We start from the raw sequence: 23294 nt of genomic DNA, 5'->3' as shown, positions 1-23294 counted from the left end.
ATATATATATATAGTTTCATAGTTATTGACAGTGCAGTGTGTAAACATTCTCACAACAGATTAGAGAGAGACAGTGAACTGATCATCTTTAGTTTTAAAAAGCAAGCTGACAAAACACTTTATCAACACAAAAGATTAAATAAATCAAGCCCATTTATACATTTTACAATACAATTTTTCTGTACAGTGATAACTACAGAATAATCTGACAGAGTACCAAAAATCTGTCTCCTTTGTCGATTTTATCTTTGCAGGAAAAGATAAAATCCTGTGACAGCCTGATGTAACCTGTCCAGTGAGTGTAATCGCTAAATGTTTTGGATTAACTTCTTAAAAACATGGAAGTCAGCTTGCAGTCAAAAAAACAAAACAAAGCAGGACATGTAACATTTGATATTAATTGCAACCCATTCAAACTTCATTTTAATCAATTTGTAATATAAAACCAGAAGACTCAGGTCTCGAGCGAGCTGGTTTTATTTGGAGCTGGTTCCAGGACGGGCTGCTCCAGGGTTTCCTTTAGCCTCGGGAGTTTTAATCACACTCAGCGGCTTGTGGAGGGAGGAGCTGGCCTTCTGGGTCACCTCCTGCTCAATCTTGTTCCTGATGGCAACCTCTAGACCCTTCAGCAGAGTTGGAGACAAGTTAAAGCGGGTCAAGCTCAGACCTGTACTCACTGTTAAATTCCTCTGATTTCCTGTCACTTGTCCTCCTCACCTTCTTCAGCTTCTGCTGCTGAACCACTTGAGCCTTCTTCGGTGCTATGATCCTCCCTTTGTAACAGAAAGTGTCACAAACATCAACTTTCCTTTTTCAGATACTCTGAAGGTTTGTCCATCAGATGGAGCTCAAGCGCTTTTTGGTATACCCTGCAAAAACTACAGTCTGTATATGAAAGATGGATGTAGCCACCATGACATCACAGCGGTTAATGAATTTTGTGAATTTTGAGCTGAATGTTTGTTATCACCATCTTTTGAAATCATTTGTGACATGTGTTCACTCACGTGTCATTCAAAAGGCCGGCAAGCTTACAGCATACTGTGTTTTATCTTCATTTGTGACTCTAATTGAGGTCATATTTTAAAATGTTCATTATGTATTAGTTAAGACTTTAATAAAGACACGTCAGAAAACAGCTTAAGCATTCCTCAGAAAGTTCACTTTAAGTTGCTCCCCATGGCTTACAGTTTTCCTTGATATCAAATTTAAGTCTGTAAGTTTACACTTCTCTCGCTCCCAAGTGCTGACATTTTGTCACATTTTCATAAAAAAAACAGGAAACTTGGGAGACTTTTTTTTAACAATATTAATTCTGATTGGATCACATCCAAACTTGTCCCGCCTTTCTGCACAAGTTCATCAGTTCTGAGTTTCTGTGACAACTAAATACTCCTTAAGACACACATATTTCCGAGTTATGCCTTCCTGCAGCCGTTTCTTTTATATATATATGTATATAAATATATATGTGTGTGCGTGCGTATATCTATCGATCGATATCGATATCTATCTATCGATATCTATCTATCTAGATAGATATGTTAATGTGATGTGCACTACTCTCTTTTTTCACTGTTCTATAACATTTTAGCCACTGTTCTATATATCAGTACTTGCACTGTGTACTTTGCACCTGTGGCATTTTAACTATGCTGTTTATTTATTGTAGACTGTACTATTTCTATTCTTTATTCTGCTGCTGTAACACAATCATTTCCCTTGTGGCATCAATACCGTATCCATCTGTCACTAGCTTGCTTACAAAGGCATGAAGCTAATTTGATGTTTCTGTTTTACTCTCGACCCCCTTATTTTTTTTATTTGTACTTGTTTTTTGTGTGCTTTTGAAAGGCTTTAGTGGGTTACTGGTTTCATTGCTGTTTAAATATCCGTGCTGGACAGACTGTCCACATGTTTGAGGTAAATAATCTGAAACGTGCTCAGCTGTTTACAGGCGGGGCACATGGTGGAGCTGCTGACCGACTAAAAATACTTCACACGTTATTGTTAATATTTTTAATCATCGGGCTTCATAAGGGAAAGAAATCAGAGCCATACCTCCTTTCTTCGGGCCTTTCTGTTTGCTCTGTTGTTGTTTTTTGGATCCTGGACGCTGAGCTTTAAACTTCTGCGAACCCTGAGCCATTTTTGCTTCCTCCGTTTTTTTCTTCTTTGCATAAAAAGGTGCTTTATAGCCTTCTTTTTGTCATTAGCGCCACCTGCTGGTTAATCAGCTTACAGCTGTTTAGTACAGCCTTGGAAATGAAGTTCAGCGCTGCATTAGAATCACACGAACACTTTCATAAACTTAAGTCTAAACCTACTTTGTCCCTTTTAAACTTAATTTACTTGATATTCAAGTATCTTCTTGCAAATAAGATAAGTATAACTTTGTTTATCCCGAGGGAAATTCTTTTGTCATATGATATGCTCAAAGCAGCAGGAGAGACAGAGGAACAGATGAATAAGATATACAATAAGAATAGCAGTATACAGTATTATACAGTAAGATAGTGCAAAATATAGTATCAAATAACTCTAACAAAGTAACAATATAACTATATCCTGGAGAATAAATAACTTAACTATCAGTGCAGGCGATTCTAGAAGGTGACATAGTGTTGTGCAATTGAATAAAGGGAGTAGCAGCGTATGATGGGGAGATGAAACAAATATTCAATAAGGTACTGTTGGGTGATATTGCACGGTCTGAAAAGGAACAGAATAACATTGGTATTAGTCTTAGGAAAATCACCTACAGAGTGAGGAAGAGCTGTACAGTCTTATTGCCACCGGTACAAAGGATTTACTGTGGCGATCAGTTCTGCATTTCGGGGCGATGAGTCTTTTGCTGCATTTTGCAAATGACTGCACAGTCTGTGCTGTCCGGCTCGCAGTGACAAAGCTGTAGAGCAACTTAAACCTTGATTCAGGTGGATTTCTATGTAATAATGTGATATTTTCATTGTAACCTTTAACAACGCTTTAATTCAGCTTTTAGAAAATATGTGGCCATTTGTGCTTACCTTAATTTAAGCGATTCCATGACCAACCATTTCTTCTTTTTAAATCACTCCTTAGTGGTTTTGTGTCATTAGCATTGTTATCCTTTTTAAAGGTCCAGTACTTTAGGGACAGGTGGAACCAGTCTTATTTCACACCTCTGACATCTGCTATCGCTATTCCAAGTTCAAAAGAGTCCTTGAAGCCATAAACGGTAGTGGATGAATAAACCTAGCACAAAAACTAAGGATATTTGTGTTTTGTTGATGATTTCTTTGTTGAGGCAGAAGGGACCAACACAACCACAGTGACTGACTTGTGACAAATGCTGGTTGAACAGCGTGTGGCTCATCCACTTATTCCATTTCAAGGTTGTGGTGGAGATGGAGCTTATCCCAGGTGACACTGTGAGGGGAAAAAAAAGGTAGCACATACTGGACAGGTTGCCAGGCCCTCACAGCTAACACAAAGAAAAGAGAGCCATAGTCTGTTCAGTCCACATCTACAGACTGTTTAGAATCACCAGTTAACTTAAACACTTGAAGGAAGCGTTTAAGTTAACTTGAGTTTGAACATAGACGTCTTGCTGTGAGGTGGAATTGTTAACTCCTGTCCCTCTAGGACTGCCATCCCAGCAATTTTATCCCATGTCCCCCAGTCTGCCAAATTTCACAGAACAATCTGCAGAACAATCCTGCAGCCACTGGTTACACATTTGACCTGCATGGGAGGCCTGCTAACAAAAAGGCCTCAGTTTCCCAGTGAACATATGACAAAGACCAAGTATTTGGGAATGAAATGCTCTGGAGAGAGAAATCAAACCCACACATGTTCAAAACAGGAACCTTGTTGTGAGGTGATAGTAGCCCGCTCATCGGCACCTCTGAGGCCAAAGACTTGGTTACTTTTTATGTCATCTGTCATGTATTCACAATTTTGCTCAATAAATGACAAAAAGGCAAATTCTACTTGTGCATTTTTGCTGTGGTTTTACTTCTTTCCTTTATTGATGTGAAAGAGAAATCTCTTAATTTATGACTGCACTTTACAGCATTATATTCATATACGTAAATATATAAAAAAAAATAAAACCCAGTTCAGAACACTTTCCACATGTTACAAAATCAAACCCAGACCAGGTGATTATCAAGAACAACAACAACAACAACAACAACAACAACATACTTGCACTTAAAGAGGCCATCTGAACAACACTCCTTCCATGGTAAATGCAGACTGCACCAATCGCTTTATAATGCATACACATCTGCTATGATTAATCGAATCAACTTGGAAAGTACGAGACAGGCGGCGCTGGATTTTGGCACCTCATTATTATCCATGTTTTGGCCTTTTTGGAAGGAGAGGACTGCGTTATCTCTTTTTAAAATACGACATTATATTGCTGCTGCTTAAAAAGCATTAATCCGTAATACAGAAATACAGTACTGTGCAAAAGTCACCCCTCATTTCTTTATATCTTGCTAAGAAATTGGAAATAACTGCACCAATTTATGAAAACATGGTAACAAATATGTAAGTATATAAGACAAAAAACACTTTCTGCTGTAGACACTTCTACAGACCGGCCTTTTCTTCTTTTGTCCACTTTCCTCAAATTTTTTAAGAACTCAGAGCACTCCATGCTGAGATATGCAAAATTTTTGGCTAATAGCTATTCGGGAATCACATTGCTGGGGCAAATATACCATTTTACTATTTTATGTAGCAGCCAATGTCCCAAGAAGAACTTTGAAAGACCTTTAGAAAGCCTACAGAACTATTACTCAAGACCACTTAAAATAAAATAAAAAAAATAACAAGAAAATGTGACTTATTAGAAGTGAAATATAAAGAAATGAGGGAAAACTCGAGACATCTGCAAGGTATTGTAATTCAACTGCAACCTAAAATAACAGACGAGCCTGAATCTAGGCTACTTTGGCAAACTAAAAGCACCGCCACAAATTAATTGTCACTTAGCGTTCAAGATACAAACGAGTGAAAATTGTAATCCATATTTCTTTTCATCAACCTTGTCAATCTGCTCTGCTGCAGGCTGGCGCATTAAGTGCTTGTGTTCATGCATTTCAGTGTTCGAGTCCGTGCAGGCAGACGGAGAGGTAGTGCGTATGGTTGAGGAGGCCTCCCCAGTGTGGTGCTCTAATGGCCTAGTCACTAGGAATCACAATGAAATCATGAAATAAACCAACAAACCACAGCAGAACAGTTATAATCATGACCTACAGACAAACAAAAATCTTGTACCTCTTAAACAGAAATGACAGGCGGCGCATCTAACGGGCCATAAAATTGCTACATATGTCAGGAAAATTGTCTAAAATCCCCCCCTCCCCCAAAAAAAGCATGAAGTCTTTAACTTTACAAAACGAAAGAAATTTTTTAACACTTGCGTGTGACCTACCAGCATCTTTGTGAGTTGAGGTTTGATGGGTGAGAGAGGTGATGATTGATGAGGAAGAAAGTGAAGAAATGAGCTTACATTACAGCATATCTTAAGATATAGACAATAGACACTGTCGTAATTATTGATGTTAAGCTTTTTGTTTTGTTTTTTAAAATGATGTTTTCTCAGAACCTCCCTGTGGTCCTGTAGAGTAGAGAAGTTGTGTAGTAGACAGTCAATGTGTGAGGTGGTGGTGCCTGTGGCCAGACCTCTGACATCTCTCTAATCGAGTCAGTAAATGCATTTACATGCACATTACCATGCTGGTCTAGAGCACTGCTTTTCAACCTTGATGTTAGTCATAACCCTGCGTAATTACAGTATCGCGTTTCCGCTCATTTATGCATCAGCTGAGCCATCTCCGCAGTTTCCGGCCATTTACACTGATACTGACTGACGCACATAGGAGTACAATCACGTTTCATGTGTGTTTATATGGACACATTTCACCATTATGAGTGTGCAGGTAAATCCACTCACTCACAAAAGAGTGGTGACACTGTGTGTAGGAGTGGGATAGCATTTTCTGACACAGAGCACAAAAATCAAAACGCTGTCTGTGTTTTTAGGGCGTCTTTAACAAGGTTTTGTTCTTTCTGCACGAGGCAAAAATGTTTGAATAGGCATAAAACACGCCGCCAACAGGCAAGTCTGAGATTTCAACATGCCATCGGGCTTTGTATTTTCAAATGAAACAAAAATGTTACCATTCAATTGCTATGGCCGAGTTTCAGGTAATATACAAGGAAAACCACAAAACAAAAAACCAGACTGCGACGCAGTGCAAGCTGTGAATTTTGAAAATCATATTTTCCTTCAGGAATTTCTGCTACTTTTCACAATCTGAAGTATGTGCAAAGGACTCCTCTGCACATCTGCAGAGGAGCCATTAGGCCTGTGATTGAACAAAGACGTAGGCTAGATCTAATAAAGCCTGAAAACAGAGTGAAGAGATGGTTCAGAGGTCTGGTTTCCTCTGAGAGCACTTGAATTACAATATGCTGAAAGGTTATTAAAGGATTTTTTGTCCAATAACCACAAAAAAATATTACTGCCTGCCTCAGCCTTTAAGCACTCTGGCAACACGATATGAACTCTGTTGAAGGACGGAGCGAGGGGACTACTGCCTTACATCAGTAAGCTACAATCAGGCTGCACCTGTAAGGCAGCAAACAGTGTGGACCTGGTGACTTTGGGTAAATGATTAGGTGTCAGCACGCAGATAAGAGACGTCTGGGATGTTTCTACGAAGCCTCTCGCAACGACAAATGCACCGTAAGCTTGCAGGCCAGGTGGCAAAAATTCAGTGCATTCAAATCACGATACAAGACCTCAAACACAGGCTTGCATCAATCAGTCTGCCTAACGATGCTGGATTTATCAGTTAGTAAGTTGGCAACTAACTTGACGGACGGTCCAAATATTGGGTGTAAAATTTCAACTAGTATTTTGTGTGAAAATGCTTTATTTTCTGTTATAAATGCACACATATTGTTACAATGCTGGATGCTCATAAAGGGATTTCTTAAAGGTCTTCCATGGACAGGAGCTAAAATGGCTTGTTTCAGATGGCATATGAACTGGAGGATAAATAAAATAAACAAGAACTATTTTTAACTGTGAATCATTCAAATCTACTCTACTAGAGCCCAAGAATAAAAATATGGAAAAAAGCATAATAGGTTCCCTTTAAACAACTGCTATATTGTTAGGATATTCATTCTTTTCCTGTACAAATAGTTTCAGCACTAGACGAGTTTGGCATTTCCTACTATTATGAAATTCATTTTTCCTTTATAGTCCTGTTCTTTCATCAGGATAGAGAAAAGAAACTCAGGGGCCAGAAATGTCAAACAATAACTTCTGAGAAAAAAAACAAAACCTTTGTGTACTTCTTGATATCGACCTGCTTTCAGTCGCTCGCGGCACAGATTTCGGCGAGTCGCGAGCATGTCTGGGAGTTTATGAGGAGGGATTAGTCCAAGCGGTCGAAACACATTCGAAGGTGAGCGCAAAGGCAAGAAGTGGCTGAGTGTCTGACGTCCGGCCCCAAACGAAAACAACATTTATACGACTTAAATGTTACATTCTCATTGGTGGTGGCGTAAAAGTACATAACGCAGAAGATGCCCTCCATCATAAAGGAGTAGTTCATGCCCCCACAAAAAGAGACAGTCAGCTCCTACTCACCCCCACATTAAATTTGTGAGTCTCTCAGGTTTGTATGGCCCAACTAGTTAGTCTGAAATCTAAGACTTCACCTTTAGACCAAGTTTTGTGTCTCTGACACTTTGAAACGCCATCACGATGTCAATACTGGAGGGCTTTAAAACTGCATTGATTTGTTTTCCACACTTTAGTGGCAAAACAAACTAACAACACACAAAATAACAGAGATATTAAAAGAGTATTTTGGTATTTATTTGGCAGTTAAGAGCAGCTTGACATAAAGGCAGAGATGTGGGTGTATGACACGCAACAAAGGACTGAACACTGGAGATTTCACTCACATGGTTTGGAATATAATCATTAGGCTGCTTAACCCAATGTTAAAACAAGCCATCAAGGCGGATGTGTTAGCAAAGCGGTTTGTTATGATGACACTGTGGTCACAGAGCAACCTAACCATTAGCTTGGAGTCAAATCAAAGCAACTATCTCTTTCTTCTACTTGTCAGCTGTGTCCGTCTGCTGCGTCACGCAGAGCAGGAAGTGTGAGAGTAAAAATCCTTTTTTGTGCAGCTTTTCGTGTGTTGAGGCTGATGTAGTTAAACGCACCATCTGGAGAGAGATTCGTTTCTAAGCAGGAAAGCTGACATCGAAAAATTATTTTAAAGTCTTGACTGATGTGCACACAAGCCAACAACTAAACCTTAATTTTGAGGCAAACTACTCCTTTAACTCCTATTTTTTTTTAATGATTCTTCCTTACAGAGAAGGGTAACAGGCAGCCCAAAGTGCTGACCAGCCTCCAAACTCCCCGGGTCTAAATCTGATCGAGCGGCCGCGGGATGCATCAGAAAGAGACCGATCTGGACCCGTTTCTGCAGGTGGTTTTAATGCTGTGGCTGATCAGTTTATACAAGTCTATTACGAGAGTACATGTGTGGTATGATACAGTATAACTGGGAAGAGCAAAACGCAAATAAGGAGTGAGGTATAAAAGTAGCCATGTGACGTTAAAGGCTTCAGCTGACTAGCGTGACCGATCGTTCAATTATTTTGACACACAAAATTCTTCCATATTAAGACTATGAGCTAAAAATGTGAATTTGTCTATTACAAAAAAGTTCCTACACTGAGCAAAAGAAATGAAATGTTAATATAACATTTTTAGATGCGAAATGTATTTTTTACATAACCGCTTATTTGGATGAAAAAGCGGCGCGTTTCACGAGCGGGGGTTAGTTTCTACATATGTACACACTACCAGCAAGGATATATATATTTACAAGTAGGTAGCAGCATTTTAGAAACCACGACTTGTTTCAAATTAAAGAACCAGTCGTGCTATTTAGGCTTTCGTTTTATTCTTTAAGTTGTTACAATGTGACTTTCGTAAGGTCGCATTTAGGTTTGTTTGCCAAATTGAATTTCTGGGTTCGAGTCCAGCTGAGCTTCTTTTTTTTTTTGTTGGTACAGAAGCCATTTGGAAAGAGAGGCTGAAAGAGACAATGACAGATGCAATGGAAAGCTTTGGAGGTGAAAGGTAAAGACAGAACGGGGATTTAAAAGAAAGGGGAGACCGCACGTGTGTGGCTACTCGACTCCCTGCAGTGAGACTCTATGTAGCTGTGTATGTGGAAAAGTGACAAACAAGATATTATTTTTCCTGTGTGCACCACTGAATGCAACAGTGACTGTGTATTGAACAAAATTCAATTAGAAATACAACTGTGCGGCGTCTGTGATGATGAGAAAGTGTCTCTTAGTGTGACGTAAACGTGCAGTGGTGCGCACGGACCAGCAGGAGGAGCCGAGTGGCTCTAGAGGGCAGTGAGGCGGCCGGTGAGCGCCGCCTGGAGCTCAGAGGGGAGGAAGACTCCCAGCTCTGTGATGATGCCCCCTGTGATGAGCTGGTGAGGGGTCACGTCGAAGGCCGGGTTCCACACTTCGATACCTGCAGGAAGCGGCCGGGAATGAGGTGTTAGTCACACAACACAATTCACAGGTTATTATAATGCAAGTGCACTAACGTGTAAGCTAGCTGTACTGAACACAATATTGAGAATTAAAACCCAGTTGAACGGTCTGACACTGAGCCCAACGTGCTCCTTGTCAGTTGTTTAAACATTGATTTAAACAACAAGATGAAGATTGATTTAAAAAATAAAAATCTATCATCAATATGAATAATCATGTGTCGCAATCTGTTGCTGTGATGAAAAAAGTCTCGTCATATTGAAGATGTGAAGATTCCTGAGTCAAAAAGAGGCTTGAATAACTTTAAGACTATGTCTGAAATAATGTGCCTTAATGTGAGTTTTCGAACACTGTCTGCACACTTAGGATTAAATTATCATTAAATACTGCCAAGCAAAACAGACGCCCAAAAAGCTTAAAGTTTGACATCTTTTCCACTCGAAAAGACCCGAATCAGTCTTACTTATGTACAAAAACTACAAGTAGGTCATAATAAAACATACTCTTATTTACAGTTGCTGTTACTGCATTTGTGTCCCGGTCAGAAGCAGAATCATTTTAAAAATGTACGTTTGTGTTAGGTTTTCCGTCTTTTCCTGTTAATACAAACTGAAAGTGGGTAAGCGATGACTGAGTGGACGCTGAGTGGACTGCCCTCTTGTTTTTAAACTAAACATCATGGTTTTAAGTGAAACGTGTTCATATTTCTCAGTACACTGGATTAAAATGGAGGCTGTGCTCTATATTTACCTGTCGCCGGGGTAAATCATAGTATCGGAGCTCCACTGATGATAGCTTTCTTTCCCTAATCGCGCTACAATCAGGGTGAACATACTCAGAGTTGATTTAACTAAGTCTGATCAGCCTTTCTGGATATTCAGAGTCTCCCACAGTTAGACTCAGAGTTTGTTGACCCTGCTTTCTGTCTCGGGTTTATTATTCCTTCAAACAGCAGCAGGACTACACCCCACACTGCTCGTTACGCATTTCTTTACTGTGGTAAAGGAATGTTTAACGACTGCAACAGTGTGGTTCTAGTACACCAAAACCTTAACTAAAGGTTAATTCATAATTATTAAAGTCTGTGGGGAAAGTTAAAGAGTGGAAAAAACGAATGTGCAAGCACACATCCTCGTCCCCGGGGGCCTGTGTACTCATTAATTCAGCACAATTACTGTGATGTCACTGGGTACCTAGAGATTAAATGACTCAACTAAACTCTCACAAACTCAACTAAAATACATTTTCAAGGTTTGATCCGACAGACTCAGGCTCAGGTCCAAAGGGCTGCAAGTCAGACTCAAACCTGGGCTTCAGCCGTAAGGTATATGGGCACTTGAGCTCAGTAGGGCTGCTCTGAGCACTCCAAAGTGCATAGCATTAATATATTTACTGATAATCCAGACTTTAGTTTGCCCTCACACATTTCCACTGTGTTTCTGTCCAAGCACAGGCCATTTCCACACATGAACTTTGGCCAGCTTTGCACAGTTGTTCTTTCTGTAATGCAGCGCAGAGCAGTAAACAGTCTGCTTCAGATGCATGCGGTTCAGCTGAAAGGAGCTCCCCATGTAGAGGCAGCTAGACACATGACACCCACTCACTAGCACTGAATACGCCGGACTGTTAGCTCCATAATTTGTTCAGCAGCACATGACATCACACAGACTTTGTACTGGAGAGCTGAGAGGTTAAAAACCAGTTAAAGTCCCACCTGAATGCGTCTGACATTTGCGGTGTCACGTACACCTCTGTGGGCGGTGGTGCATGTGTGAAAATGACTCTGTTCTCTTATCTCTATCATGCCACTGACTACTAAAGACGCATAAATGGCCTGCAAGAAAGTTCAAGAAAGAAAACCCGGCGAGAAAATAAAAAGGACGATGACAGAAGAACTTTGTGTGCACATTAGTGGCCACAGGGCGCCTCTGTGCAGGACATATGAGCTAACAGCCTCCTTCACTCTGGCACTTACGTTTCATGTGATGCCAATTTAACTCTGAGTGTGTTCGGTGCTTAAGCCTCTGGGCTGACTTTGGAACTGGGCCAAGCTCATCTCCTCTCCAACCTTGATGCTTTCCTGTCGATACTCTACCGAGCTCGCGCTTATTTAAGTGCTCTCTCTGCACAGACATCCCTCACGCCTTACCTGGGGCAGCGATGGGAACCCCGTTTATAGAAGTGAGTTCCTCGGGGGGGCGCACTTCGATGATGATGTCCCTCCCGCTCTCCAGACTCAGGTCACACGACGTGCTGGGTGCCGCCACATAGAAAGGTATCCCATGGTGCTTAGCGGCGATGGCCAGCTGGTACGTGCCGACCTTGTTGGCTGTGTCACCGTTAGCAACCACCCTGTCTGCACCCACCACCACAGCTGAGGGAGAAAACAGCAGAAAGGAAGTCTTAAGAAAAAAAAAACGTGAGGTTTTAGTGAAGTGAAGGAGACGTGATGGGACACAAACACACACCTGTGATGTCCATCTCCCTCATGGTGAGAGCTGCCATGCTGTCTGTTATAAGCGTGGCAGGGATTCCCTCCGCTACAGCCTCGTACGCCGTCAGTCTGGACCCCTGGTTGTACGGCCTCGTCTCTGTGCAGTACACGCGCTTCAGCCTGCCCAGCGCGTGGAGGCTTCTCACCACGCCTACACACAGACTCATATCAGTTACAGTGCTCTAAATATTTCAACAACCACCTTCTTTTCTCATTCAGAGCCAGCGCTCCAGTCTCACCCAGCGCCGTCCCGTATCCAGCTGTGGCCAGCGAGCCGGTGTTGCAGTGTGTGAGGATGGTCACCGAGTCCCTGGGGACGCCAGAAAGGATGTGCTGAGCTCCATAGTTACCGATCTTCCTGTTGTCATTGACGTCACGCTCCAGCATGTCTTCGATCCAGGCAATTACACTGCAGGAGGGGGGCCACAAGAGGTGGGAATTGAGAAGAGGATATATGTCTGCCACTGTGGGTTCAATGTGTCCATCATATCTGCAGGAGCAATACGGCTTTGTGTTTCTGTTTGTCATGACTTTGCTTTCTCCGCTTTTCTCATACACAATCTTTTTCTTCATGCTGTTCCTTCTCTTTTTCTGCCATAGCTGTGCCACATCTCCCTCATTTTCTCTCACTTTCTTACATTATTCTTGCTGCACAGTCTCGATTCTTACCTTGCAGACACGCATTATCAAGTAAACACTTGCACAAGTGTTTTTGGAGACTGGCCCACAATTCAAACCACACCAAGTTTAAAGTAACATAAATCTTCCATGGTTACCTGCTAGGTCTTTCACTCCACCACTACAGTGTTTCTCTTTAGCCCAACTTATTCTCAGATGAATGGACGGGTTCTTATATAGAGCTTTTCTACTGTACACCTTATACAAATATGCCTCATTCACCCAGTCACACAATCACTTTTCTATGCTTAAGTGCTTTGTATCTAACATTCACACTCAGAGAGTAACTTGGGGTTAGTACCTTGCCTAAGGATATGTGGCATGCAGGGATCAAACTACTATCCTCTCCATTAGTGGGTGACCTGCTCTACCTGACCAGGTCTCTGAGCTACAGTCACCCCAAGCAATGTGACTCACTGCTTTGTAATGGAAATCTAACATATTTATTTAACACGTGGGAAGGGAGCTAGTCACCTTTTCAGTTTCCACAGTCTTTAAAGGGACACTTTGTTTGGACAGGGCTCGAATGACTCGTAAGTCAGTGTTCCAAGTGGCTTAACGAACAAACCTCTGAAAATGTTCAGCTAAAAAGTGCAAAAGGAGTGAAAAAGCAGCCAACGTCCAAAGAGACCTTTTGACTCCTTGAAAGCAAATTATAACGAGCGTGCTGCACAATACCAGCTTAAAGGTCAATTAAAATACCTGTTAAAAAAGTGCTTATTTTCAACAAATTCCTTTGAGTGGATGCTAACGACTGACATGGCGTTACTTTGATCCCTGACCTAAAAACGGTGACGAAGACGAGGGCCCCCTTATGTTCAGCCCACTGACACGAAAGTCAGGAAAACATTCAATCACTGATAAGCATAGAGGCCAGTGACTGATGAACTGAAACACTTGCTTCTTAACTGGAACAGTTACCATGAAATGCATGTATTGGTGCAACCGCAGTAAATATTGATTCATGCTTTGGCACCAGCATTTTCTTCTTTTAACTCTACGTAGCTTTCTGCACAAAATTAAGTGAATCGCTGCCTTGAGGCCGGGGTTACTGTAAAGTAGATCACTCCCTTCTGTCAAAAACAAGCTGCATCATCTGCCCCTGACAGACATTATCCACCTAGACTGAACGTTTTCCGTCACCAAGAAACACCAATGTCTTTCACACGTGTTCTTTTCCACTTGTCTGAAAATAAAAACGAATCAAATTGCTATTCAATCACTATTTAACAAGTGAACCCTGTAAAAATTACCACTTGATAATTTGGTTTTAACACTAATAAGCTGCAAAAATGTATACTATTGATGCTTTCCAATTTTCACTTCACAACTGATCCGATAGCTTCTGCAACTTCTTCAGCAAGACACCTGCAGCTGGTGTTAAATGAGGAAGTGTTACAGCAGCAACTAACTCGGGAGACACCATTCAGGAGGAAAACTGAAGAGCCGAGATGATTTCATGTAACAGAACAAGTTCATACAGAGCAAACAACTGAAAAGCTGACAGTAGAGCCTGACCGATATATCGGTGTGGCTGACACTAGCTTTACTTTTTCATTTATTTTTTGTATTCTCATTTAACCCTTCTGAGGTAAAAGAGAAAACTATTTGCTAGGGCTGTGCGATATGACCTAAATCTCATATCCCGATATAAAACATCTATCGTCCGATAACGATATAAATCACAAAAAATTTAATATTTTCTGTAAATTCTGTGAATCTCAGGTAGGTGAAGTGTTTCCAGCTGGGCGTCATGTAGCTGGAGTCGAGTGTTTTAACCGATGCATGAAACTATACATTTTTAGACATAAGTTGTAACGGCCGCCGTTTTCTTTGTGAGTATTTATTACACGGCGTGCTGCGGGGAAAAGCCTGTTCTAACGTTTGAGTCTAAAGTTTATTTTTTAGCACCTGACGACTCTTTTTTTTTTTTTTGCTTCTCATCCGTCAATACTCGGCATACTTTTTCACGTGATTCCGTTTATTTTGAAAATTCTCAACAGGATCTTGAGCTTTATTGTGAAAGTTTTATGTGGAAAATAAACAAGCGGACATGCGATGGTGTTACCGTCGTTGTTGCTAATGACAACCCATAAAAACAGGCGCTTGTCCGTCTGTAGTGTGGTTATATTAAATATAAGAGAAAGAGAGAACTTTAAGAAATTAATATAGCTACTACAGTGACCATCAAAACAATAAAAAAAAATATTGCCGTGAACAGTTTATTTTGCGACACCACGAAACAAACGATAGCGTAAAATGAAACGATAGACGTTTTTCTATCGTCATCCGACATATATCGTTATATCGAACAGCCCTACTATTTGCGGATATGCTCGTATCGACGTTTATGATGGCCAATAAATGAAAATGGAAAAAGTAAAGAACAGACAAAAAAAAAAACGCCATTCAATCATGTTATGAGCATATTAATGCTGCATAGTTTATCTACCAGAGGAAACTCTTTGATCCGAGCAGTCGGGCTGAGTGTAAACGAGTAATTCATGATTTGCTGTGGCAAAAAAAAAAAAAAAAGATTATTGCTGAACAGCACCGATATATTAAGACTCACAAATAAGTACACATAAAAAAAAGTGAAGTGTGTTTGTTACGCATGTCTGAATTAAGAAAATCTCACCTGATGTCAGATATCGCCAAATATTAATATCAGTCAATATCAGTTGGCAATTTTGCCTCTGCATTCAACAGCATAAAGTCTGTGAATCCTTTAGATAAATGAACGTTTTTAAAATGCAAATGTTTTTTTGTTCCTGATGAAACTTTTACAAAGCCAGCTATTCACAGTTTGAACCATTCTTTAGCAGATGTGCAAATCACAGAGTGAAGGCATGTGTCCACATAGCTCTGCATTTCCAGCAAGTTACCCACTACTTTATGCAAAACAAGGAAATCTGCAAATCTTTGAATCATTGTTAGGACCCAAAGACCACGTGGCTTATTTCCCACCTCAAATGTTGGAAAGAAGGTAACTGGATGTCTTTAGGAGTTTTTTTGTCTTTGTTTTGTTGAAGACGTTTTAGAACTGAAGAAACGTCTTGGATAAGAGGCGTAACTTTCAGAGAGTCCCAGGTCATAAACCCCTAGTGGGGTCTGTCCTGTTTGGAGGCGTTTCTAGGAGCCGTTAACCCAATCTTGGTCACACGAGTCATTGCATGAGCCAAGGTGGTTTGGGTAATTACCATCACCGTGGCCGACGACTAAAACCTCTGAGATATTGCCCCACCCCGCCATTGTGCGAGCTATTGAGGTCACATATGGCGAGGTGTGGGTGCGAGTTCAAAATACCTGGGATTTCAGGAATCCACTGTATGTCATGAAAGCCTACACAGACACATCCATCAATCCATTTTCTGCAACTTTTCCCAGACCCGAAGACAGCACTCCACCTTTTTTAGGGTTTGGCGGTGCCAATTCTCATTCTTTGCTTGTCACTCTCAGCTGGAAAATGCCCCAGTGTAAGCTGGAGGTCATCATTTAATGAAAGCAGAAGACCCACAAGAATGAAAATTCTCTCCATAAAAGTTAAATGGCACCTCTAGCAGTGTCCAACTCGAACCAAGACCGACTTACTGCGAACAACATGAACCAAGCTCTCACTGTGTGCCTAACAGCAGGCCACAAACCCCAAACCGGTCTGGTGGAAACTACTGAAAATCTGTAAAACTAGTCAATGTCCATCTCAAATAAAGATAACTTCAACAACTGCATGGAGTATTTGTGATACCAAATGATTTCAAAACATACATTTGTCCATTATGAGAACGTTTTCAGTTAAGCTGCCATGTTGATTTGGGTTTGAAATCATAAACCAGACCACACAAAGCGTTTCTCCGATCAGGTGAACTCTTTATAAGCCTGTAGAAGATCTAGAACATCTGTCAGTCATCGACTATCTAACTGATTGTCCATCACGTGGCCAATGCCGGGGAACGGAGTAATCTCTCGCATGACATAACACCAGTCCAAGGGAAGTACCAGAACTCACGATACGATCATGGTATGTTGCAGACAAGAATAATATTAACACAATCCATTGATTCTGTAATACAATCCAAGCAAGATGTCCAAGATACAATTAAAACAAATATCCTTAAAAAGGGAAAAGGCTGGAATGTCTTTTTTTCCATAGCATTTTTGTGCTTCTGTGTGTGGCTAACAGGGACATGGTTAACTTGTTATTCCACCTCCATAATGCAAACACCGTGATCCAAAAAAATCCAGAAGTGAGCTACCAGTGCTGGTAAGACAGAAACCCTGGGAGTTTATTTTTCACTTAAAGCATGAAGACAAAGGCCGGCGTGAGAGCCGTTTGCGTAAACAATGAAGAATGATCTATCCAGCTGTAATTAGGGACTAAAAGTGGATTTACATCAGCTGAACAGATACTGAGAAGATTCACCTGATTATTTACATTTTTTTTTGGTTCAACCAGTTTTTTTAGTCCGTTTTTGAGTGTAAAAAAGCTCCCCTGCGTGTCCTCCACTTGTCTTTTACTCGCAAATGCACACACCGTGAAACAAAAAGTTCAGGAGATGAGACGAGCGAGAGTCTCTGCAAACGTGTTTACATTAAGTTCTAATTTAAAAATCAAACACGCAAAGTCAACAGACAAACACCGCCCGACGTTTCACTGTAGCTGCTCCTCACATTCATTTTAAATAGCACAGAAGGTATGTGCATCTCATATGTCAGCCACATGTGGAGACTCTGACATCAAAGGGAATAATAATAACAGTGCTGCTTTAATGCATTAGCGAAGAAAACATGCTTTAAAAAATAAAATTAATTTAAAATCACTCTAACCACCAGCAACCCACGAGATCACTGCCCATTGGTCCAACACCTCAAAGAGAGAGGGAACTCCTTAAGAGCCCCTGCAAACCTTCAAAGAAACAATGCAGTACCGGTATATACTGCTATACAGACATCATCCCCCACTCCTGTTGTGCACTTCATCCTGCTCATCTTTACTGGCACACTGCTGTGTTTTCTGACCCCAAACCACCATCAGTAGACCAGGAAGTAACGTGAAACTATCATCAAAAATGTGGATCAGCAGCATGCATGTGAATCGCTGATCATAACAGCAGAAATGTATCAATTACTCCACAGAGAGGTTTTTTTAAGGTAGATTAGAAGTTGAGAAACCAGCCAAAGATTTTGGTTGGGATTGATCAGTGTAAGGTGGCCTACAGGTCCCGGAGTAACAGACGTGCAGGACCCGAAGAAGAATACTGTCTGTTATCCGATTAATTAAATGTGACTCCACTCAAACATATCAAACATAACCAACAAACCGCAAATTGCTGTCTACCTTTCTCTGAGCTGCTCAGAGTTCTTCTCCATACTCTCATTCTCTGCAAACTCCATCAGCTCGCGGGCGGCGCGGCCCATGTTGACGGCGGTGGGCCTCGCTGAGGTCAGGTGACACAGAGACTCCCTGATGAAGGTCACAGGGTCGTCACCTCCGGCGCCTGCCCGCAGCTCCACGGCCAAGCTGAGACAGCCAACGATGGCGATGGCCGGAGCCCCGCGCACCTGGAGGAGAAAAGGAAGAGGACAGTAGTCATCATCATCACCATCAGTTTTAAAGAGGACGATCAATGTTTTTCCAGCACAAAGCTGGAAGTGGGTGAACACAGAGCCAAAAGTTGTCACGACAGCTTTGATTAAAATGATCTCATCTCCGTTACTGGAGACATTTCTCTCACTACCATTAGACTTTATTAACATGACATCACCCCTCTGCTTATGGCACATTCCTTCACTCTGACACACACACACACACACACACACACACACACACACACACACACACACACACACACACACACACACACAAAGGATCAAACAAACAGCTAGTGAGTGTGTGTGCAACTCGAAAGACAAAAGGTCTAGTGTCTTCTTGGCTCTTATAATAACAACAATAATAATGATAATAATAAACACCTTAAAATGCTCCAGCTGTTACAGAACTTGAGCGTCTTACATGTATGTGAACACTCAGGTATTTCAGGATTTCAGGTGTGGAGACAAACTGGAGCTGGAGGTGTCACCGAGTGCAGCACAAAACCAAAAAACGCGAACAAAAAAAAACAAAAAAAACAAAACCCTGGCAAAGGTCATTAATAATTCATCAATAATCTCTCCCAAAGAAAGGAGGAGGAGGAAGAGAGGGGGGAAGGCATATTTCATGGCTGGGTGGCTCAGTGAGCGCAGACACCCAGTTTTATCGCGCTTACACATGATGTGAAAACTATAAATAACGGATGGTTTAAAGGTAGGTGAGACGATGCTGCAGGTAGGTCCAAAAACAAAAATACAGGCCGACGGCGGCGAGCACATGTATGTGTGCCTGCATGCATGCAGCGGTGAGAGCACAAAAGACCCGACACATACAAAACACAACACAAAAAACCCCACACATGCATGACGGGAATGAATGCACATGCGGAAGGCGTGCAGGGCAGGCTGGGGGAGCGGGTGAAAGGAGAAGGTTTGGAGAAAGGGGAGAAGAAGAACCCCGTACCTTCATGGACTTGATGGCCTCGTAAGCGTCCTGCACCGAGCGGATGTCATCGTAAACGGTCTGGTGTGGCAGCAGCAGCTGGTTGAGGATCTGCAGAGACCCGGTCCGGTAGCGGATCGCTTCTAGCGTCATGACCGAGCAACGAGGCAGGATAGCGGGAAGGGGGTGAGAGGGAATAACGCGGATGGACCGGTTGCCGGCGGGTGCGCGCACACGCACTCACTCACTCACACTTACACACACACACACACATATATACACACACTCACACACACACACTCGTTCTCCCTCTCTGAGCTGATCCACGCTGAAGTGACCGCGGCCTGGCTGTCGGCAGTCCCGTCGCAAAGAGGAGGAAAGTGTAGCGGGAGGATGAGGAGGTGCGAGTGGGACGGAGGAAGGAGAGGAGAAGGTGGTGTGCTGTCTGCTGTATGGGAGGATGAAAGGGAGAGGAGTGAGAGAAGGGCTGGAAACCTTCACACACACACACTGACAGACGAGCAGGAAGGCAGACACGGAACCACGTGTTCATCCGAGCAGGAAGCCCTCGCCTCGGTGTCCACGCCCACTAAAGTCTCGCGGGGTTGTCCAATTTCTTTAAGGCTCCCCTCTTATGCCTCTGTGCGCCATCCCTTCCCCCAACATTTTCCTCTTATTTTTTTCTTTCCCCCCATCTTTTGTCTCGGGAAATTTCACACTCACGCACGTTATTAGCATAACACCAAAGAACCACGAGCTTCCCCCAACAACAGCAGACTCCTTCTGCAAAGACAAGTCTATTTTTGTCCCAAGATTTTATTGTTTCTGTCTTCTGGCGACACCTCCTCCCACCAAGCACCGCATGCTCTGTGTGCAGTAATCACTGCAAAAACCAATCCAATATGTTACCGGAGTAGATTTCAATGGGGGATCCTCTCAACGGGACTGTGGGGGCGATGCCTGTTAAACACAGTGCAGATATATATATAATCAAGATTATTATAAATGGAAAAACAAAAACCGGTTAACTGAAATAAAAATATAAACTGGACTTTTGCTTAAAAGGGAAAACCAACAAAAGTGACTTGTGAAGTTTGATTAAAATAAGCACTGCAAAAAATGTATAGGAAATGTCTTGAGTCCAACATGCTCAAGTACTGAGTCACAGTATTCGTTTTTATTGTACCTGTTTCAACTTCTAAATATAACCGTAAAATCTAAAAAAATTGCCAAAATACAAAGTACAGTTTACTTAATATAGCTAAGTTAGTGCACAGTACTTAGAATAACCTCATTTTTCTTTTTGCAACGGATTCATGTAGTATATATGCCAGTGCTGTACCGTGCACTCACAATTAACAAGTTGCTCTAACTTAGCTACCTTAAGTAAATTGTACAACTAAATTACGATGAAAGCAAAAGCTGGGCTAACACGGAAAGTAATAAAATCTCAACTGAAACTAAACTTTTTTTAATGTAATAAAAGTAAAGATGTGAAAATTTCATAAAATCCAAAAGTAATAAAATTACAAAACTGTTTTATTTTTCCATTTTAAGTATTTTACAATACATTTTTGTTTCTGCTGGTTTACAGAGCAGGTTTATTCATTTATTTATTTATAATGTTTATTTTCAGCTTACTTTGTGTTTCAGTTCTTAACTATTACTATAATTTGGGAGGTATTTGGGAGGCGATTTAAGATTAAGTTTAAAAAGTTTATCACTATTATTATATTGTAGCAGTATATTATTATTATTATTATTTTTATTTTATTTATTATTATAAACCTAAAAGATGTTTTACATGGGTTTTTTTTCAAGTTTTTGTCTGAAGTCTAGTTTTTGTTTTCAATCCAGTTACTATTTTTCCCCACACCTAGTGTTTTGTTTTAGTTAAAATTAAAATCATGTTACCAACCACAGCACAGACTCATAAATGATTTGCATTAACGAGTAAAGAGCACAGTAGACCTCAGTGCTTCATATACAAGTCTGTGACTCTCACATTATCTGAAATGAGAGTCACACAAGCGGATAACAGAGGAAAAACAAGAAGCATTTGAACCTGTTCTACCCTTTGGCATTGAGTAAAAGCCACTAAAGACTCTGCTGTTTGCAGAGAGATAAAGTGTGCTTGCTAAGGAGTGAAAGCATAAGTGAAATATTCCACTACAAGGAAAATACGTGTTGAATCGTCAACGGGTGCCTGATTTTTGTGTTTTTCTTTACATAAATACATTTGCATCCTCTTCTGATGCAGAGAAAATTCAAATTAATTAAACCAAGTCTTCCATGTGGAAGGGCAAACTGACCCCTGCTTAATTTATTCTCAATACTCAAATGTGGTTTCAAACATGTGTTTCTTAATTGTTCTTTCGTTTTTGTTCAGCTGGTTTCTGGGATGTTTTTCTTCTCATTCTTTCAGTGTAGTTGTCATCATTTGACATTTCTTAGGTTTAGTTTTTATACAAACCCTCAGAGTTAAGTAGACACCCTTACCAAACACATGCATCAACACTCCCTCGGGCTGGGTGTTCTTGACAAAACAAAAACTGCATTTATATTTTATTTTAGTTAGCTTTATTACATTTCATGTGTTTTAGTGTTATACTTACCTATAGTAGACTTAATAATGACACAAACTCACTGCGGTTTCACCACTTTATTCGTGTCAACACCAACCTCATACATAAGATAATAAAGCCTCAAGAATCAGGCCGTCATACATTCCCATTTTAAACTGCATCAATCATCAAGACATTCACTTAAAAAAAAAGAGACAGAGCATATTATGCCATATTTACCAAATATAAATATTACATTTATAATGATTGCCCTTACGTGACTTAGCAAATTTTTTAAAAGATGTCAGCTTCAACAATAAATGGATACATTTACCCAACTCATCGGGAAGAAAGTAGTAAAAACAAAAAAATAACAAAACTTAGACCAAACTTTTTTAAATGAAATCAATAACAGGATAAAGACAGACAGCCAAACAATCGTATGAAAAGAGAGTGAGCAGGAGTGTGTGTGTTGTGGTGTGTTGTATATGCAGAAACGGAGTGTGAGTCACCAGCAGGACAAACTAACAATATGTCCCTCCACCCGGGTCCTGACCATCCACCTACCACACTGAATGCTGATGAGCTCGTTGCTACGACAACAGGTCAGCCTCAGAGGCCGCAAGGTTATTTGGGGAGTGGGGTGATGTGGCAGGAGTGCGTTTGTGTGTTTGGGGTGACGTGGGGTTACAGCTCTGGATTTAAAAGAAAAAAAAAAAGTGGGTGTGGTCTAGGCGGGGATGGGGGTGGCGGTGAGCAGTTGCACTTTTTGTGCAGGCTCAAACATGCAGCTGCTACACGGTCACACTCAGATGTTTTTCTTTTAATCGGAACGACATCTTTGTGTTGTTGTTGTTTTAGTCCAACTCACTATTTTCCATTAGAGCTGGTCTTTCTGTGAACCCCACTCCTGGGACAGATGTTCTGTTTTCAAATAATTCATTCAGCTTTGCGTTTCATCCACAGGAAAAACAAAACAGAACACGGGAACATTAAAATTAAATACTAGTCCCTTTGTTTTAAAGTTATAAGCAGTAATTGGGGGCTTCTTTCCTTTCTGTGTGTGTTGCTAACATGAGGCCATTACTTCCGGCGACCCAGAAACTGATCTCCAAATATTGGTCATTCAGTTTCATGATTAACTTATACAAGGAAGTATAGAGGTCCACCATAAGGACTTTAAGAATTTTGTTTTTTTATGTAACCCTCTGCTGATTGTCAAAGAAAATGGTTCTGCTGAAACAAACAGGCACATGTTTACTCCAGTTTTACATGCATAGCCCCTCTAACAGATTTACAGCTGAGTGTAAGGTCCGGACAGAGAGGTGGTTCAGACTTTCAGCTGTGTTCACCCCTTGGCTCTGCCCTGCGTACAGTATGAAAACCATTAGCAGAACCTTCAAATTTGCTCAAG

General features: G+C 41.1%; 2 protein-coding genes across 2 annotated transcripts; both read right to left on the bottom strand.

The window, feature by feature from the left end:
• Positions 1 to 60: 60 nt before the first annotated feature.
• On the bottom strand, positions 61 to 2188 carry cUnh19orf53 (chromosome Un C19orf53 homolog). The gene is made up of 3 exons (XM_080880749.1): positions 2062 to 2188; positions 718 to 773; positions 61 to 623 (listed from the first exon to the last, which is right to left on the bottom strand). The coding sequence occupies exons 1-3, from the start codon at positions 2147 to 2149 to the stop codon at positions 477 to 479; spliced, it is 291 nt and encodes a 96-aa protein (XP_080736875.1). The 5' UTR covers positions 2150 to 2188; the 3' UTR covers positions 61 to 476.
• Positions 2189 to 4840: 2652 nt separating this feature from the next.
• Positions 4841 to 19891, bottom strand: mri1 (methylthioribose-1-phosphate isomerase 1). Its single transcript, XM_080881196.1, has 6 exons — positions 19338 to 19891; positions 18123 to 18346; positions 12349 to 12518; positions 12084 to 12260; positions 11765 to 11989; positions 4841 to 9592 (listed from the first exon to the last, which is right to left on the bottom strand). The coding sequence occupies exons 1-6, from the start codon at positions 19467 to 19469 to the stop codon at positions 9459 to 9461; spliced, it is 1062 nt and encodes a 353-aa protein (XP_080737322.1). The 5' UTR covers positions 19470 to 19891; the 3' UTR covers positions 4841 to 9458.
• Positions 19892 to 23294: the final 3403 nt, after the last annotated feature.

This window comes from Rhamphochromis sp. 'chilingali', assembly GCF_963969265.1.
Source record: "Rhamphochromis sp. 'chilingali' genome assembly, chromosome: 4".
NCBI classification, from domain to species: Eukaryota; Metazoa; Chordata; class Actinopteri; order Cichliformes; family Cichlidae; genus Rhamphochromis; species Rhamphochromis sp. 'chilingali'.
This window is presented reverse-complemented; position numbering and strand designations above follow the sequence as displayed.

Excerpts from the sequence above, each read along its gene's own strand:
- mri1 (XM_080881196.1), bottom strand. The coding sequence starts at position 19,469 with ATGACGCTAGAAGCGATCCGCTACCGGACCGGGTCTCTGCAGATCCTC. Across the intron at positions 12,261-12,348 it reads TGGATACGGGACGGCGCTGG|GCGTGGTGAGAAGCCTCCAC; the intron begins GTGAGACTGGAG and ends GTCTGTGTGTAG. Across the intron at positions 11,990-12,083 it reads GAGGGAGATGGACATCACAG|CTGTGGTGGTGGGTGCAGAC; the intron begins GTGTGTGTTTGT and ends TTTCTCCCTCAG.
- cUnh19orf53 (XM_080880749.1), bottom strand. The coding sequence starts at position 2,149 with ATGGCTCAGGGTTCGCAGAAGTTTAAAGCTCAGCGTCCAGGATCCAAA. Across the intron at positions 774-2,061 it reads GAAAGGCCCGAAGAAAGGAG|GGAGGATCATAGCACCGAAG; the intron begins GTATGGCTCTGA and ends TCTGTTACAAAG. Across the intron at positions 624-717 it reads AGCAGCAGAAGCTGAAGAAG|GGTCTAGAGGTTGCCATCAG; the intron begins GTGAGGAGGACA and ends ACTCTGCTGAAG.